Raw genomic sequence first — 17,919 nt, 5'->3', positions numbered from 1 at the left:
CACTCACTAACACTCAGTCTCTCACTCTCACTCACTAACACTCAGTCTCTCACTCTCACTCACTAACACTCAGTCTCTCACTCACTAACACTCAGTCTCTCACTCTCACTCACTAACACTCAGTCTCTCACTCACACTCACTAACACTGTCTCACTCTCACTCACTAACACCCAGTCACTCACTCACTCTCACTCACTAACACTCAGTCACTCACTCTCACTCACTAACACCCAGTCACTCACTCACTCTCACTCACTAACACTCAGTCACTCACTCTCACTGACTAACACCCAATCACTCACTCTCACTCACTCACTAACACTCAGTCTCTCACTCACACTCACTAACACTGTCTCACTCTCACTCACTAACACCCAGTCACTCACTCACTCTCACTCACTAACACTGTCACTCACTCTCACTCACTAACACCCAGTCACTCACTCTCACTCACTAACACTGTCACTCACTCTCACTCACTAACACCCAGTCACTCACTCTCACTCACTAACACTCAGTCACTCACTCTCACTCACTAACACTCAGTCACTCACTCTCACTCACTCTCACTCACTAACACTCAGTCTCTCACTCTCACTCACTAACAATCAGTCACTCACCCTCACTCACTAACACTCACTCTCACTCACTCTCACTCACTAACACCCAGTCATTCACTCTCACTCACTAACACTCAGTCCCTCACTCTCACTCACTCTCACTCACTAACACTCAGTCTCTCACTCTCACTCACTAACACTCACTCTCTCACTCTCACTCACTAACACTCAGTCACTCACTTTCACTCACTAACACTCAGTCACTCACTCTCACTCACTAACACTCAGTCACTCACTCTCACTCACTAACACTGTCACTCACTCTCACTCACTCTCACTCACTAACACTCAGTCACTCACTAACACTCACTAACACTCAGTCACTCACTCTCACTCACTAACACTCAGTCTCTCACTCTCACTCACTAACAATCAGTCACTCACCCTCACTCACTAACACTCAGTCTCTCACTCTCACTCACTAACACTCAGTCACTCACTTTCACTCACTAACACTCAGTCTCTCACTCTCACTCACTCTCACTCACTCTCACTCACTAACACTCAGTCACTCACTCTCACTCACTAACACTGTCACTCACTCTCACTCACTAACACTCAGTCACTCACTCTCACTCACTAACACTCAGTCACTCACTCTCACTCACTAACACTGTCACTCACTCTCACTCACTAACACTCAGTCACTCTCTCACTCACTAACACTCAGTCACTCTCTCACTCACTAACACTCAGTCACTCACTCTCTCACTCACTAACACTCAGTCACTCACTCTCAGTCACTCACTCTCAGTCACTCACTCTCACTCACTAACACTCAGTCACTCTCTCACTCACTAACACTCAGTCACTCTCACTCTCACTAACACTCAGTCACTCTCTCACTCACTAACACTCAGTCACTTAATCAGGACTGTTTTGGTTCTAAAACACACACATGTTCTTAGTGGAGCTCAGGAAAATAAAGACAGTAGAAGAACACTGTAAAATATGAGCCTTTTTTAATAAACATGCAAAACTCTCCCTCCTGACATCCAGTGCTTATTAAACAGTGCAGGGGCTGAGGGGAAATCTCAGCAGATAGGAGAAATATGCCAGACATTCTGCCCATAAAAGGAAGGCCGGAGTGTTCGGTAATGAGTAGCTCTGGGCTGAAGTGGTTGCTGGACGGACTTTTACATTACGAGCCTCTCAGATGCATTACCGTCCTTTCTCTCTCTGCAGGTCAACTTCCCGGACGTGGAGAAGGTGGAGTGGCTGAATAAGGTAGGCTTTCTCGTCCTGTCCGGTGTTGTGAGGCAGTCGTTCACGGCCTGCAGTTGTTTTCGAAATCAGGGGCTGAGTCCTCCCACACTGGCACAGGAGAAGACCCGACCACATGTCTCCTGACCACACCCAGTTTAGAAACCTTCGCAGCTGCTGTTCTGCACACACACACTCACACACACACACACACACACACACACTCATACAAAGAGAAGAAAACATGCACGGTGCTGCTGCTGCTGCCTGCATGCTCAGACCAGACCTCAACTACAGCGATTATATCAGATACTGCTTTTAAGCCTGAGGCCTTTCTTCTGGCTTTCTGCAGTTAGACCTCGCGTTCCTTACAGGCATCAACAAACCACACCGTACTTCCACCGTACTCTCACTGTACGCTGTGAAAAGTAGAACTTTCCAACTGTTGTGAAACTGGTTCTAGATAACCGCCCCCAGTCAGAACACACTGTTCTACAGTGGAGGTGAAGGGGAGCAGACGTCTGAAGCTCTACTAAACTGAAGCTCCTCACAGAAAGTTCTTCACCTAATGGTGATGAAGACGCTGCCTGATGCCTGAGACACTGTTCTACCAGAGTTCTGAGAAGAGTTCGGCTCTAGAACCTGCTTTTAGAACCAGATCATTAAAATGGTGGAGGGATACATGCTGCAGGGTGTAGTGCGGCTACAGAAAGTAGTCCCTAAAGAAAACTGGATTAGTTGAGATTCTCTATTCACTATTTTACCATCATCATCATCATCATTTTATGTTAAATTGAACATTTATTAGTACTGTTTTAAATGCAGTAAACTATGTGTCCAAATGTTTGTGGACACCACTTCTAATAAATGCATTCATCTACTTTTAGTTGCACCTATTGCTGACACAGATGCAAATGCACACACACACAACCTGTCTAGTCCCTGTAGAGAAGAAGTACTGCCAATAGAATAGGACTCTCTGCAGCAGATAAACATCATGACCCTATTGGCTCCATGCTGCCTAATGCCAGGTGTGGGCTAGAGGGGTATAAAGCCCCCCAGCGTTGAGGAGCTGTGGAGCAGTGGAAGAACTGTGTTCTCTGGAATGGTGGTGGAGGAGCTCCATCCAGTACTTTTGGGATGAGTTGGGGATGATAAGGTGGGGTGGTGATCATCATCCAACATCCTGACCTCACTAACACTCTTGTTGCTGAATGCAATCATATCCTCACAGCAATGCTCCTCCTCCAAAATCTAGTAGAAAGTCTTCTTCTCTGGACAGTAGAGACAGTTACTCCAACAAAAGCAGGATCAGCTCTTTTTTTAATATCTTTGATTTCAGAAGAAATATTAAATAAGCAGGTGTCCAAATACTTTTGTCCAAATACTGTATGCAGTAGTTTTAATGCAGTAGTCCAGCTTCATCTAAAAACTCTGGTCTTATGAAGTTCCATCAGTGAATCAACATCTGTGAATGTCCTCATCATTTCCTCCCCAATTCCCCCCACTACCTATCACCCCCCCCCCCCCCCCCCCCAACCCCAATCCACATCGGTCAGTGTTGGGAGGATGAAGGCTAGTACAGCCTTCCTCTGAAACACACGAATCTCCACCACCTCTTCTCAAACTGCTGCTAACGCAACACCACTGGAGCTCAACACTAATTCTGCAGGCTGGCCTTGCCCATGCTGGCCGATTAGGGGTGATGGTGGGGGATGGAGGACCGACCCACCCACCCAGAGAGTCCTGGTTTACTGATGGCTGTGGCATCACTGGAGTTTGCACCAGCGACCTTCTAAAGCTAGAGCCGGCACTTACACGCCTACACAACCACAGCAGTTATTTTCCAGTACTGATATGACTCTGATGACTCGTTGAGCATCCATACACACACACACATATATTTATGGCGTTGTCATGGTGATCTGGTTCCCTTCATCACCACTGTACAGAAATTATGAGTCGGTAGGTTTCTCTACAATGAGCTGTTTCACACCAAACCACCCCCCCCCTCCCCAAGCGAATGTGTTCATCTCAAACACTTAATCTTAATCTTAACGAAAGTGATCAACTAGAAATGCTTGACATTTAAGGCCGAACATTGAGTTTCTGGAGACGTTGCAGATGTTTCAGGAACCAAAAGAACCCTACAGCCCCGCCCAAAACCAAAACCATGCCCAGGCCTGGCTCAGGAGAAGAGGCAGTTCACAGATCTGCAGTGCCATTGGGCTAACCACACACACACACACACACACACACACATATTTTGTTTCACATGCTGTCTGGCATAGCTGTGTTTTGCATAGCTGCCCTGCCGCTGTGATCTTCTGTCCGTGTTTCTGCCCCCAAAGCTCCGGCCTACCCCCTCGCACAGCCCCCTCAGCCTTTCCACATTAGCACCGTAGGAAAAAAGGAGAGGCACAGGAACACAGCCCCTTCCCGTTCTGAACACACACACACACACACACACACACTCACACACATCATGCCAGCGTTATTGTGGTGCAGCTGTTAGTTTAACTACAGCTCCTGGTGAGGGTGGTGGAGTCCCTGTGCTCAGTAGTGAAGCTATTATAATCCTCAGGCTGTATCGTCACTGTCACACAAACCTGGTATCTCCTTATTTGCTGTTTTGAGATTTTGGCATTATGTGACTCTGGTTGTTCTTTATATTGTGTCTGGCTCCAGATTTTTACCTTGACTTCCTTTGAAAGTTAAGAAGGTGTTTTTCTGTTCCTGTAAAGCTGCTGTTTTGGAGATATGAGTTTTTTTGCGTAGCGTAGAAGATATATAAATATACAGAGCTGTGCAAAAGTCAAACATACATTTACCAACCTATTATCTGAGCTGTACACATTCAGGAAAACCCCCACTTTAGGCTAGTTTCCAGACAAAGACCAGCCTTGTTCTGAACCACACAGCTGCTTTTAATGCATTTCCATTGAAAACTAAATATAGTCCATGACCAGACCTAACCCACGTCCAGAAAACCGACCCCCACATATCATCATTACGCACTGATCACTGACTTTATGTTTATTATGGGTTTATTGTAATGTTATATAGAGTTGATCACAGGTAGACACTCTCACTGACCGCTGGCTTTATGTTTATTTGGGTTTATTCTAATATTATATAGAGTTAATTACAGAGTTTTAAACCTGTTCTAAAAGGTCTGAGGCTTCTCTGCAGCTCTGTGTCTGTTTGTAGAGTAGTTGGGAGCTTTGCTTGCCCAACACTGCCCACACCCCAGCTACTAATCTGGCTCCACTGTTCTGAGAGTGAGGCCTGTGCTCTAAGAATAGTCTGGCTGGAGCCAAGTCTGAAATTATGATGTAAGAAAAGGCCTTGTGGCCTCTCACAAAGTGGCCTTTCTGAGCGTTCAGGCTCAGCCCCCCCCCTCCGAAAAAACGAGCCTTCTGCCCCCGTGAGTGTCTTCACCCATGCGTCACAAGGCCTGACTCAAAAAGCTGCTCCAGAAACTCAGAGCAGTTTGCCTGAGAGTCACGCGAAAAGCAGAAAAAACCCCAGAGACAGGAACTCGCGTTTTTGTGGTCGTGCCATATCCGCGAATACTACAAACACCAGCCTGTCGCTACAGCAACTGGGCAAACAGAAGCAGGCAGGCCGAGAGCAGCTGGATGGAGCTGTCGGAGAGCTGCAGTGTGAGCCGGTGGGCGTTCAGATGTGGGTCAGAGGGCAGACGGGCGTGTTTATCTAGAGGAACAGCCGCTGCGGGCCGTTAGCACTAGGGATGCACCGATCCGACTTTTTCAGTTCTGATACCGATACGATACATGAACTTTGCATATCTGTCGATGCCCGATACCGATCTGATACCATTGCTTTATTAATAAACCGTATACCTCACCATGTGGGAGAGACTTAAGGCATCCGGACTGGCTTAATCATTACTTTATATAATATAACAGATTAAAGGAACGGTTCCATGGATCTGCCTAATCATCCGATACCTGATCCAGCTAATTTTGTTAATATCGGGACCGATACCCGATCCTAATATCAGATCGGTACATCCCCAGTTAGCACCAGCACAGAAGCTCTCTTAGTGCTGGGCTGATTCCAGTGCACGGCATTTGTACTGTACATGGGTATTCAAAAGTTTGGACACCCCTCGTGTTTGATGTGTTTGAACATGCAGAAAACCCATCCCCTATAGGAGGTGTGTGGACGGCAGTGATGAGGCTGTGGGAAGCAGCTCATTTAGCTCAGTTTAAACGTTTGTTTTTTTTCGTCTGAGAAAAATAGTATTATACAGTGGCATTCAAAAGTTTGGTTGGTCAGAATATCTGTTGAGGGCAGGTGCCACTGCTGTAGGTGTGTTAAATCTTCCTGACGGTCAGACAGCTGTTTTTTATGATTGGCCTTCATAGCAGTCCTATGTGCAGCTCTCTCAGGAAGGTTCCACATCTGTTAACTGGCATTTCTCAGGAGCCGTTTAGCTCAAACCTGTGGAGACATCGGTGGACATCTGGTAGTCGGGTCGGATTGAGGTCAGATCACCAGAGTTTGTTTACGACCGGACCGAGACCACCTCCTCTCAAGGATTTGGAGGGAAGGGTCTGGAAGGGTCTTAAAACTCTTTGCTATCTTCCTACAGGCCTCCTTACTGAGCACTATGATGAGCCCATGGCTGCTGATTGTTGGTTTGCGGTTCGAGGAGTCCCGGGTTTTTATAAAGCTCTGAAATTCACATCACATGACCTCTCCTAGCGATGCCTGTGAACAAACCTAAGCCCTAACAAGCTAATTAAGCTCTGAGGGCTTTGTAGGCTTGGTTATCCGAGAGAGCTAAAATCTGCTGGGGTGTCCAAACTTTTGCATGCCACTGTATATTAAAGTGTATATGTTTTTAAGGAAGAGTCCTTGTGAAAATCACATGGTGGACTGACCATATTGTGTGCGTCAGTTTGCTATCTGTGTATCTCTGGGAAAAAGCCAGGTGACCACAGGAACCGAGAGGTCACTCTTCACATTTATCGTAATAGCATTATAGCCTGCATCTCCCCCATTATCATCAATCGTATTTGCTCACATCATAATCAATATGACTACACTGAACTGTCCCTGTCGCTCGCTCTCGCTCTCTCTCTCTCTCTCTCTCTCTCTCTCTCTCTCTCTCTCTCTCTTTCCCTCTCCAGGTTCTTCAGCAGGCTTGGCCCTTCATTGGTCAGTATTTGGAGAAGCTGCTTACAGAAAGCATCGCTCCTTCCATCCGAGCGTCCAGCACCCACCTGCAGACCCTCTGCTTCACCAAGATCGACTTTGGGGACAAGGTCATACACACACACTGATACACACACACTGATACACACACACACTACTGTACAAGGTCACCGTGCAGTCACCGGGCATGTCTTGCAGTGCTGCTTCACCATAAAGTCTCGTCTGAGACCAATACCGCAACCCTGAGGATCGGGGATGGTGGAGATGACTAAACTACGGTTACCATAGCGATACTCCTGAATCCACTACAGTTCCCACAATACTGTGCAAATCCAGACTGATAGAAATGGTGGTTGGTGTGGTGCAACAGGTAACACTAATACCTGCCAGTGAGCCACCACACCATGTGGGAGACTGGGGTTCAATTCCTGGTCTGGGTGACTGTACTGTCCTACACCAACAAAAGTCATTGGGCAAGACTCCTAACACTACATTGGCCCACATCTGTAATATGAGTAACCTTGTAAGTCCAGTAATACCAGTGTTACTATGTTGTTTATTTTGCATTTGATTAAGTATTCTTGTGTGTGTGTGTGTGTGTGTGTGTGTGTGTGTGTGTTTGTTTTACAGGCTATGAAGGTAGTCGGGGTGAAGGCACATTCAGAGAATGAGAAAGGTCAAGTCCTGCTGGATGTTTACATTAGGTGAGAATTAAATATTTGACCTCCTGACATTCACACAGCTCACAGCGCTCAGTCATCCGCCCACCCTGAGACTGTTAGACCATGTGCCCACATTCATATTGTTGTTACTGTATCAGTTAAACCAGCAGCTTCAGGATCATGCTGATGCTCCACTGACTGGAACAGGGAGAACGGCGTCTCCATCATTCCCACTCCGGGCCGGAGCGCTGCTGCTGCTACTGCACTATGGAGGTTTGGTGGTGGAGCTGCAGGAGGAGAACCTCTCTCCAGAACTGCTGTGTAACGCTGCAGAACCCATAGAGTCATATTAGTGTAAAATCCTGTAGTATTACTCTACCGCCTCAGCCCACATGCTGCTCCACCTTCAGATCAAGCTTCTGGAGCTCTCACACTGTCCAGAAATGCATGGGTACTAATCAGGATTTACATTTACACTTATGGCATTTAGCAGACGCTCTTATCCAGAGCGACTTACAAAGTGCTTTGCTATTTACCCAAGAAAAGCCTCAGCTAGTTAGAATAGGCTAATAATTCAAAAGATACCTCTAAGCTTAGACATTACTAAACACAATACAATAAGGCTACCATAGAACTATTCGTCCAAGTATTCTCAGAAGAGGTGGGTCTTAAGTCTGCGTTTGAAGACAGCGAGCGACTCGGCCGTTCGGACACCCAGGGGAAGCTCGTTCCACCACTTTGGTGCCAGGACAGAAAAAAGCCTGGACGCTTGTCTTCCGCGGATTTTGAGGGATGGTAGGTCGAGCCGAGCCGTACTTGAAGCTCGAAGGGCTCTTGGTGCGGATCGGCTTTTGACCATTGCCATTAGATACGGAGGGGCTGGTCCGTTCTTGGCTTTGTAGGCCAGCGTCAGGGTTTTAAATCTGATGCGGGCAGCAGCTACAGGAAGCCAGTGGAGAGAACGCAGCAGTGGAGTGACATGGCTAAATTTAGGGACATTGAAGACGACCCGTGCCGCTGCATTCTGGATGAGTTGCAGGGGCCTGATGGTGTGCAGAGGGAGACCAGCCAGAAGAGAGTTGCAGTAGTCAAGTCTGGAAGTGACGAGAGACTGAACGAGCACCTGGGTGGCCTCTCTAGAGAGGAAGGGTGGAATTCTCCGGATGTTGTACAGGAGGAATCTGCAGGACCGAGTTACGTTTGCAACATGACTTGAGAACGATAACTGATCATCCATGACTACACCAAGGCTTCCAGCTTCTGTAGAAGGAGTGACCAGTGAGTTCTCAAAGGTGATGGCAAGATCGTTTTTTGGTCCAGCAGTTCCCGGGATGTACAGCAGCTCCGTCTTGCTGGGGTTGAGTTTGAGGTGGTGAGCAGTCATCCAAGAAGAGACGTCGGCGAGGCATGCTGAGATACGGGCAGAAACCTGTGTGTCAGACGGTGGGAAAGAGAGCATGAGTTGAGTGTCATCGGCGTAACAGTGGTAAGAGAATCCATGAGAGGATATCACTTTACCAAGAGAGCGAGTGTAGAGTGAGAAAAGAAGAGGACCAAGAACCGAGCCTTGTGGAACGCCAGTGGAGAGACTACAAGTAAATTACACTCCTCACCTGTAGGGAGGGCCCTGGAGCATAAGAATACCAAATCTCTACAAAATGCTGCTTTGAACTTTATGTGTACAGCTGTCCATGAGGGGGCGCTTGAAGCGTGATTTGTATTTACAGCGGTGAAGTAAAAAGTGAATTACACTCCCCACCTATAGAGGGAGCACATGAGCATAGTGCTGCTTTAAATATATAAAGATGTTTGAAGTAATATGTAAACATACTGTTGTTCTCAGGAATGATTCTGCTCTGAACAAGTCACAGCCAATCAGAACAGAACTAATTTACATATACCTGGTTAAAGCAGCATTATGTGAGAATTGGTAGTTTTTACTCCTGGCCACCCCTACAGTTGTGGAGATTATTCACTTTCTACCCACTGCAGTAAATACAAATCACGCTTTGAGCGCCCCCTCATGGACAGCTTTTTTTACACATGCATTTCTGGACAGTGTGAGGGCTGCAGAAGCTTGATCTGAAGGTGGAGCAGCATGTGGGCTGGGGTGGTAGAGTAACACTACAGGATTTTACACTAATATGACTCTATGGGTTCTGCAGCGTTACACAGCAGTTCTGGAGAGAGGTTCTCCTCCTGCAGCTCCACCACCAAACCTCCATAGTGCAGTTGCAGCAGTAGCGCTCCGGCCCGGAGTGGGAATGATGGAGACGCCCTGTTAGTTCTCCCTGTTCCAGTCAGTGGAGCATCAGCATGATCCTGAAGCTGCTGGTTTAAGGTGCTTTTATTCCAGAGGAAAAAGAGAAGAAGTTGTAAAGTGTGTAAAAATGAATGCTGACTGGTTTTGTAATATGATGCCCCACAAACTTCATGAGTGGAAAATTATAATAGAAGGAGAACAGCAGGATATGGGCTCTTTAATATAACCTGAATACGCTGGAACAGAATGTTCCTCAGACTGCTTGGTGAAACACTTCATCAGGAATTTTGTACAGCTGTTAAAGTAATTATTTGGCCTATTTTTGGACTAAATTAGTGCAGACCGGTTTGTTCTTTCAGTTGTTCCAACCCGCGTCAGAGTCCAAGGAAAATGTACTAATATTATAATTATAATTATAATTATAATGCTTTTATCTACTAGAAGCCTTTGCCCACGTCAACAAATAACAGATCATTTAGCTTTTGCTGACAAATTATGCTTGAAACAAGCAAAACTCTCTGCCAGAAGAACAACAAATGTATCCTACCGACACCGTACTTGAAGCTGGAAGGGCTCTCGGTGCAGATCAGCTTTTGACCATCGCCATCAGGTACGAAGGGGCTGGCTGGTCCAGTCTTGGCTTTGTAGACCAGAGTCAGGGGGTTGAATCTGATGACCTGGGCAGCAGCTACAGGAAGCCAGTGAAGAGAGAACGCAGCAGAGGAGGAGCTGAACATGGCTGAACTTAGAAACTTAGTAATTCTGGATAGGTTGCAGGGGCCTGATGGTACACCAGCCAGAAGAGAGTTATATAATCTTACAACATTCATATAACAATGCTTTCTCTGCTCCACTGAAAGCTTGACTGCTGTTACGGTAATGTATCGGCTTCTGTTTACATGATCCCTGCCGGTAATGTACTGGGATTACGACTCTCGACTCTTGACACATGCTTTTAAAGGCAGCCTCTGTCTGGCTGCTCCCTGCCGGTATCAACATAATGAAGTGGTGGTGAACGGAAGCAGACGTCTGAAGCTCTAAAAGCTCCCTCACAGGACACTATTACACCTAATGCTTATGAAGACACTGCCTGGTGCCTCTGTGTTTTGGGTATAAATAGTATTTAGTATGGTGGAGGGATACATGCAGGGCATTGTGAAGCAAAATAGTCCCAAAGGAGAAGGTATTAGGTCCTAGATGTGCCTCTATTTTCCCATCATCATCGTTTATTATTCCATATAAAACCGTGAATAAAAGGCTACACATGGCTACACTTGTCCTGTCACTCAGCAGCTAGCAAAGCAGTAGAGGAGTGAATGTCCTCTACAGGCCTTTGATCAGCCTGTGGGGGAGGAGGCTCTGCTAACAGCAGATGGCCATTTGTTCTAGCAGCTAGCAAGCAGCCCGGGAGGGTCCCTGACATGGGTGTGATACCTCACAGAGGCAGAGATCAGCTTCCAGACTGGCCAAATCCATTTCCACTTTGCATGAGTATGGGCCTAAGACAAAATCCTGTTCATGTTATAGCCAAGGAACATCTGTGACCTAACCATATGACCTCGTTTGGAAAATGAGCCTAGTCGGATTTCTAACCCTGTCTCTCCTCTGGTTTGTGCAGCTATGTGGGAGACGTGGAGATAAACGTGGAGGTGAAGAGGTATTTCTGTAAGGCTGGAGTGAAGGGAATTCAGGTCAGTTCAGTGTTGATCTCTCTGTTTTTACCAACAGCTGTTACTGACCTAATTACTATGTACCAACACCATAACACACTCTACGTCCAAATATTTGTGGACACCCCTTCTAATGAATGCATTCAGCTACTTTAGGTTGCACCCACTGCTGACACAGATGTGCAAATGCACACACACAGCTTGTCTGATCCTTGTAGAGAAGTACTGCCAATAGAATAGTAGATCAACATCATGACCCTATTGGCTCCATGCTGCCTAATAATGCCAGGCGTGGGCTAGTAGAGGGGTATAAAGCCCCCCAGCATTGAGGAGCTGTGGAGCAGTGGAGGAACTGTGTTCTCTGGAATGATGGTGGTGGATGTTGGACATGATCCAATATCCTGACCTCATTAACGCTCTTGTTGCTGAATTCAATCAATCAAATCCTCACAGCAATGCTCCTCCTCCAAAATCTAGTAGAAAGTCTCCTCCCTGGACAGTAGAGACAGTTACTCCAGCAAAAGCAGGATCAGCTCTTTTTTTAATACCTTTGATTTCAGAAGAAACAATGAATGAGCAGGTGTCCCAATACTTTTGTCCATGATTTGCAGTACTGTATTGATTCTCAGAAACACAGTATTGATTATTAATGAGTGGTTTAGATGTAGAGATTGGTGGCAGACAGTGGTTCATTTAGTGTGGTGTTTAAACCTTGACCACTAGATGGCAGTGTTGGACCCAGATCCCGCTGTTCTGATTGGATAAAAAATCTAAATCTTTTACTTAAATTTTATGCAAATGATGGTGTGTTTTATTCAAATGAACTCCTGCATGCTGTACAGTACTATACACTGGGCTGTCATGCCTGAGCACAGTTGCCTACATGTTGAGGTGTTTTCTCTGACTGTGTCTCTTTCAGCTCCATGGGATGATGAGGGTGATACTGGAGCCTTTAATTGGGAACGTGCCCATAGTGGGAGCAGTGACCATGTTCTTCATCCGCAGGCCGGTGAGTCTCTGAGCGCTCAGTCGCCTCCTCATTTACTTCTTACGTCGTTTATTTTAGTTCCCTCTTATTTTTTTACACTCCTACAGTCGTATGCAAAGGTTTGGACACCCCTACTATTGCAGCGGTATTAAATCAACCTCTAAAAGCTCCTCACAGAAAGTTCTTCACCTAATGGTGATGAAGACGCTGCCTGATGCCTGAGACACTGTTCTACCAGAACCAGATCATTAAAATGGTGGAGGGATACATGCTGCAGGGTGTAGTGCGGCTACAGAAAGTAGTCCTTAAAGAAAAACTGCATTAGTGGAGATTCTCTATTCACTATTTTACCATCACTAGTGGGTTTGGTAATCAAATATGTTGTGTCCGTATCTGCTGGTAGTGATAAAGTGATAAAGTCGCTGAATGGTGACTTTACAGGAGAAGGCAATCATGTTCTGCTCTCTGAATGGAAGTCAATGTAAAATAATTAATTTAGAGCATTTCTATTGGCCCATTCATCCAGAAGGACTTACACAGTGTACAGAAGCAGCTACAGGGTTCAAACCCTGTAGAAAACTACAAATGGGCGAAAATGGAGATCCATGGTTTTAATTGGACAGCAGCGATAAACACTTCTAAACAGTTAAAAATTGGGATTAAACCCTCCTGGGTCATCATTACAGAGACACAGAGCATTTATTAGTAGAGATTTTGGGTCTAAAACATATATTTTTACATTTTTTGTTGTGTAGCAGAATAGGACAGAAAGAAAACTGTGTGGAAATGCAGTTTATTACTATGCAATTAATTATGTAATATGTATGTATGTATGTTAATTATACAATTTCTGCTAAGCAATGCAACAAAATGGACAAAAACATACATTCAACAGTTGTATTATTTTTTTGTTGTGTTTTTTGCTTTGATTTTATGAAAGGCGCCTATAAAAAATATTTAGATAAAATGTATATATAAAAATTATTATTATTATAATGCTATCGTTATTATAATGTTGTTATTATTATTATTATAATGTTAAAAATATATGTAATTCAGAGCGGGTGTGGTGTGAAACGTCCCATTCAGGAGAGTCACAGCGATGGTGAACCGACCCAGACGTCTAAAGAATGCCTCTAAAAGCTCCTTCACAGAAAGTTACTCCACCTAATGGTTAGAAATAAGCATCCTGAAGTCTGAGACACTGTTTTACCACAGATTTGAGACGATTTGGGCCTAAAACCCATTTTTAATTGAATAAATCTAGTTGTGGTAGAGAAGCAGGCAGTCTGCTGTGTCTGTAATGGTTCTCTGGACACTTTCATTATTTGTATTTATTGGATTTATCCCTTTTTTATCATCATCAGCATTAAATAACATAGAAGTCTTAAGGCAGGGGCTCTGTGATAAACCATTTCTCACCAAATCAGATTCTCTTCTTTTCTCACTCACCAACCTGTCTTCTCTTCCCCCTCTACAATAGAAACTGACCATTAACTGGACTGGCCTAACCAACCTGCTTGACATCCCCGGGCTCAAGTGAGTTTCGTTAAATAAGAAGGTTGGACTTTGGATGCTTTCTGACTGGGTTACATGTGTGTTTACATGTGTGTTTTACGTGCGATCGGTTCATGCAGCTGTTCAAGCTGCACTGTAACCCCAAATGCTATGAGTGCACACAGCGATTATCAGCTGTCTACTGCTGGATGAGTCACATATACAAGTACACTGTTATTATATGTCCAAAAGTATTCAGACATACCTTCTAATTTATTAATAAATTCAGCTACTGACACTGGTGATCAATAGACCAATAGAATGGGACGCCCTAGGGCAGCTGTGAGCCTAAGGTCACATTGGCCATTACCTCACCGATGCTTTCCCAGGGGAAACGAAATGAAATCCTCCTCAGTAATGTTCCAGCATCTAGTGTGAAGCCTTCCCAGAAGCGTAGAGGCTGTTTCTGCAGCGAATGAAGAACTCCCTATTAATACCCTTAATTCCAAAATAAATGCTAAAGGAGCAGGTGTCCACTTACTTTTGGACATGTAGTGTAGTTCAGACGGGTCTTAACTTTTCTCTCTCCTCAGTGTGAAGTCCGACACTATGATAATGGACGCCATCGCCGCCTACCTGGTGCTGCCTAATCGCCTCACGGTTCCCCTCGTTCCAGATCTGCATGTCGCACAGCTGCGCTCCCCTCTACCTAGGGTAACACACACTCTCACACACACACACGCATACGCACATGCATGCACACACACATATATGCACTCATGATTAGTGAAAAGGGTGAAAAGCTAAGAAACCAAACCCCTGCTGGGGGGTTACATCACAAGCGGTAATCATCGGGGTCCAAGCACTTCTCACTGTTCTGGAGCCAGTATGTATCTACTGATATTACCACCATTAACTATCATTACTACTATATATAAATGACACTATACCATGATTATTATGATTATTATATGGTGATATTGGGATTATTTTGCAGACCTGAGCAGTACAACAGTCTTACGCGGTGGTTCGATGATTTTTATTAATAAATTATAATTCGTTCTGATAATAGGAGGATGGGTCGGGTCCCCCCTGTGAGTCCTGGTTAGATTATGTTATGTTATCTTCTTATGTTGTTGATTTCTTGTCTTTTTACTATTTACTGATTCCGTAAAGCTGCTTTGTAACACCACCAGATATAAAAAGCTATATAAATACATTTGATTTGATATTATAAATATTGGGTCTCATGGACATGACTTGAATTTTAATTGGCGTCCTTCAGAGGGGACGTAATAGTTATGATAACGTAATTATAACATTATAACACAATTATGCTGCACCCTGAGACTGTTATATAGAGGTACAGTCACTGTGGAATTATTTAGATACAACACTGCCCATCCTTGGTGCTCTACAGGCTTCCTAACAGTGAGCAGTGCTTGGCCCCCTATGATTGCCACTTGTGAGGTATCATATGACGGATGCTCAGCTCTCGCAGTGAGCACCGTGGTTCTATATAGAAACATGAGAACTGAGGAACACGCTGGCTGCTCTGCTTGTGGAAAGTGGAGAGATGGCTTTTCCCCTCTTACAGCATTAGGGAACCGTCTTCCTGACGGCCGGAGGGTTCTTGATTATCTCTGCACATTTAAGAGGAGTGTTAAGACCAGATGTGTTTGCTGTTGGTGCTGCCTGCATTCTTGCATTTTTAAATGTTTTATTTTATTCCATTTCTATTTTTCTGTCTTTTAAATTTTCCTATTTTACATAAAAATGGTTTTCTAGCTGAAGAGATTGTAGCTGAACACAGGAGCACATTCAGTGCAAGACTTATTCCACCGAAATGCACCACAGAGCGCACAGGAGGTCATTCCTACCCATCAAACTCTATAACTCCTCCCTCAGTGTGTGACGCTCCGGTTCAGCTGTGCAGTACTCAAATTATACAATACAGTACTTTTATTGTGCAATAATAATAGTACTGTAATTCAACTGAATGTGTGCAATAACTTCGGTGTAATAAATAATAATAATACATTCATAAGTTCCCATATTTATCCCAGTTATTGCCACTTTACTATAATCATATAATTTATATATATATGTACATATATATGTTTTCAAGTTTTTCTCTCTTTGTTCTAAATGATTTTTTTTTTATTTATTTTATTAGTATTTATTTACAGTGTCTATTTTATAGTGTTATTGATAGTGTTTATTTATAGTGCTTATTTTATAGTGTGTTTATTTATAGTGTTTATTTTATAGTGTTATTGATAGTGTTTATTTATAGTGCTTATTTTAAAGTGTGTTTATTTATAGTGTTATTGATAGTGTTTATTTATAGTGCTTATTTTATAGTGTTATTGATAGTGTTTATTTATAGTGTTTATTTATAATGTGTTAATTTTTGTCTTTATTTATTATTTTTATTTATTTATTTATTTATTATTTTGGGGTTTAGGGATTTTGGCCCGTTTTCCAGCTCTTTTCTTTGGTTCTGCTGGAGGTTCTTGTGAAGGAGTGTTTGAGGTTCCCGGTTTGTGAACAGCTGTTCAGTGTTTGGCAAAAAGGAGGGATCCCCATCAGAAGTCCCCCCCCCCTCCTATAAGTGACATAGTGAATTTGCATGTATGATAACGGAGTGTGTGTGTGTGTGTGTGTGTGTGTGTGTGTTTCAGGGAGTGGTGCGGATTCACCTGCTGGAGGCTGATAACTTGGCTGCGACGGATAACTATGTGAAGGGTGTGATGGCAGGCATGTCTGACCCCTATGCTGTGATCAGGGTGGGGCCGCAAACCTTTAAATCCCGCCACAAAGACAACACCCTCAGCCCAAAGTGGGAGGAGATGTACGAGGTGAGTCACACACACACACACACACACTTAATCATCTCTGTCCTAAACAGCAAGGTAGATGTGAGGAAACAGGCGAGATAGATCAATACTTACCTGGCAGGGGAGATACTATGATCAAGAAGGTGGTTCACCCAGGGTGAGGCTCAACCATTGCACTCCGGTTGTGCTGACCCCTGCGAATTCCCCAAATGTGGGAATCTCGACTGCATAATTTCTGGTAGTGGGGGACTGCGTTCGCGCTCTGGGGCAGTGGTGGCTCAGCGGTTAGAGCGCCGGGATATCGATAACAGGGTTGTGGGTTCGATTCCCGGGCTCGGCAAGCTGCCACTGTTGGGCCCTTGAGCAAGGCCCTTTACCCTCTCTGCTCCCCGGGCGCTGGAGTTGGCTGCCCACCGCTCTGGGTGTGTGTGTGTACTCACTGCCCCTAACACGTGTGTGTGTGTGAGTGTGTTCACTACCAGATGGGTTAAATGCGGAGGACACATTTCGCTGTACAGTCCACACTGTACAGTGACGAATACGTGCACCTTTATCCTTTTTATCCTTTATTTTATCCTTTATCAATATTAATCGTTATGAGGGAGGCACTGATATGGGAATTCTGGGCTGATATTGATTCCTAATCATTTCTATAATTAAATAATAAATCTGACTAAATTTACATTAAATTTAACATTACATTAACATAACAGAGAAATGTAACATTTATTAATAGATTAGTGCTCATAAATACAATGTAATTAATTAAATGCATTAAAATATATAGAAATGAATGAATTAATTAATTCCATTAATTTTATTGCATTTATTTATAGATTATTTAATTGATTAATTATTTATAGATTAGTGCCTATACATGAAATGAAATTAATTAAATATATTAATTTATATATATATTAATTTATATATTCTAATACATCCAAATATTTTGTTTATCTATGTATATTATTTTTTTTTATTTAATTCT

The 17,919-nt window shown here is 44.1% G+C and overlaps 1 protein-coding gene and 1 non-coding gene across 2 annotated transcripts in view; both read left to right on the top strand.

Annotated features, from left to right (window-relative positions):
* esyt1b (extended synaptotagmin-like protein 1b) overlaps positions 1-17,919 on the top strand; it is a 59,283-nt gene that overhangs the window by 2,302 nt on the left and 39,062 nt on the right. The window contains exons 2-9 of the mRNA XM_072684932.1: positions 1,807-1,848; positions 6,987-7,121; positions 7,642-7,715; positions 11,555-11,627; positions 12,526-12,615; positions 14,078-14,133; positions 14,685-14,805; positions 16,776-16,952. Coding sequence (XP_072541033.1) covers positions 1,807-1,848; positions 6,987-7,121; positions 7,642-7,715; positions 11,555-11,627; positions 12,526-12,615; positions 14,078-14,133; positions 14,685-14,805; positions 16,776-16,952 — 768 coding nt within the window. The remainder of the gene's footprint in view (positions 1-1,806; positions 1,849-6,986; positions 7,122-7,641; positions 7,716-11,554; positions 11,628-12,525; positions 12,616-14,077; positions 14,134-14,684; positions 14,806-16,775; positions 16,953-17,919) is intronic.
* LOC140560468 (U1 spliceosomal RNA) lies at positions 17,038-17,196 on the top strand. Its single transcript, XR_011979970.1, has one exon. It is a non-coding gene; the product is annotated as a U1 spliceosomal RNA (small nuclear RNA).

The sequence above is a fragment of the Salminus brasiliensis genome, chromosome 7 (assembly GCF_030463535.1).
Source record: "Salminus brasiliensis chromosome 7, fSalBra1.hap2, whole genome shotgun sequence".
Classification (NCBI taxonomy): Eukaryota; Metazoa; Chordata; class Actinopteri; order Characiformes; family Bryconidae; genus Salminus; species Salminus brasiliensis.
This window is presented reverse-complemented; position numbering and strand designations above follow the sequence as displayed.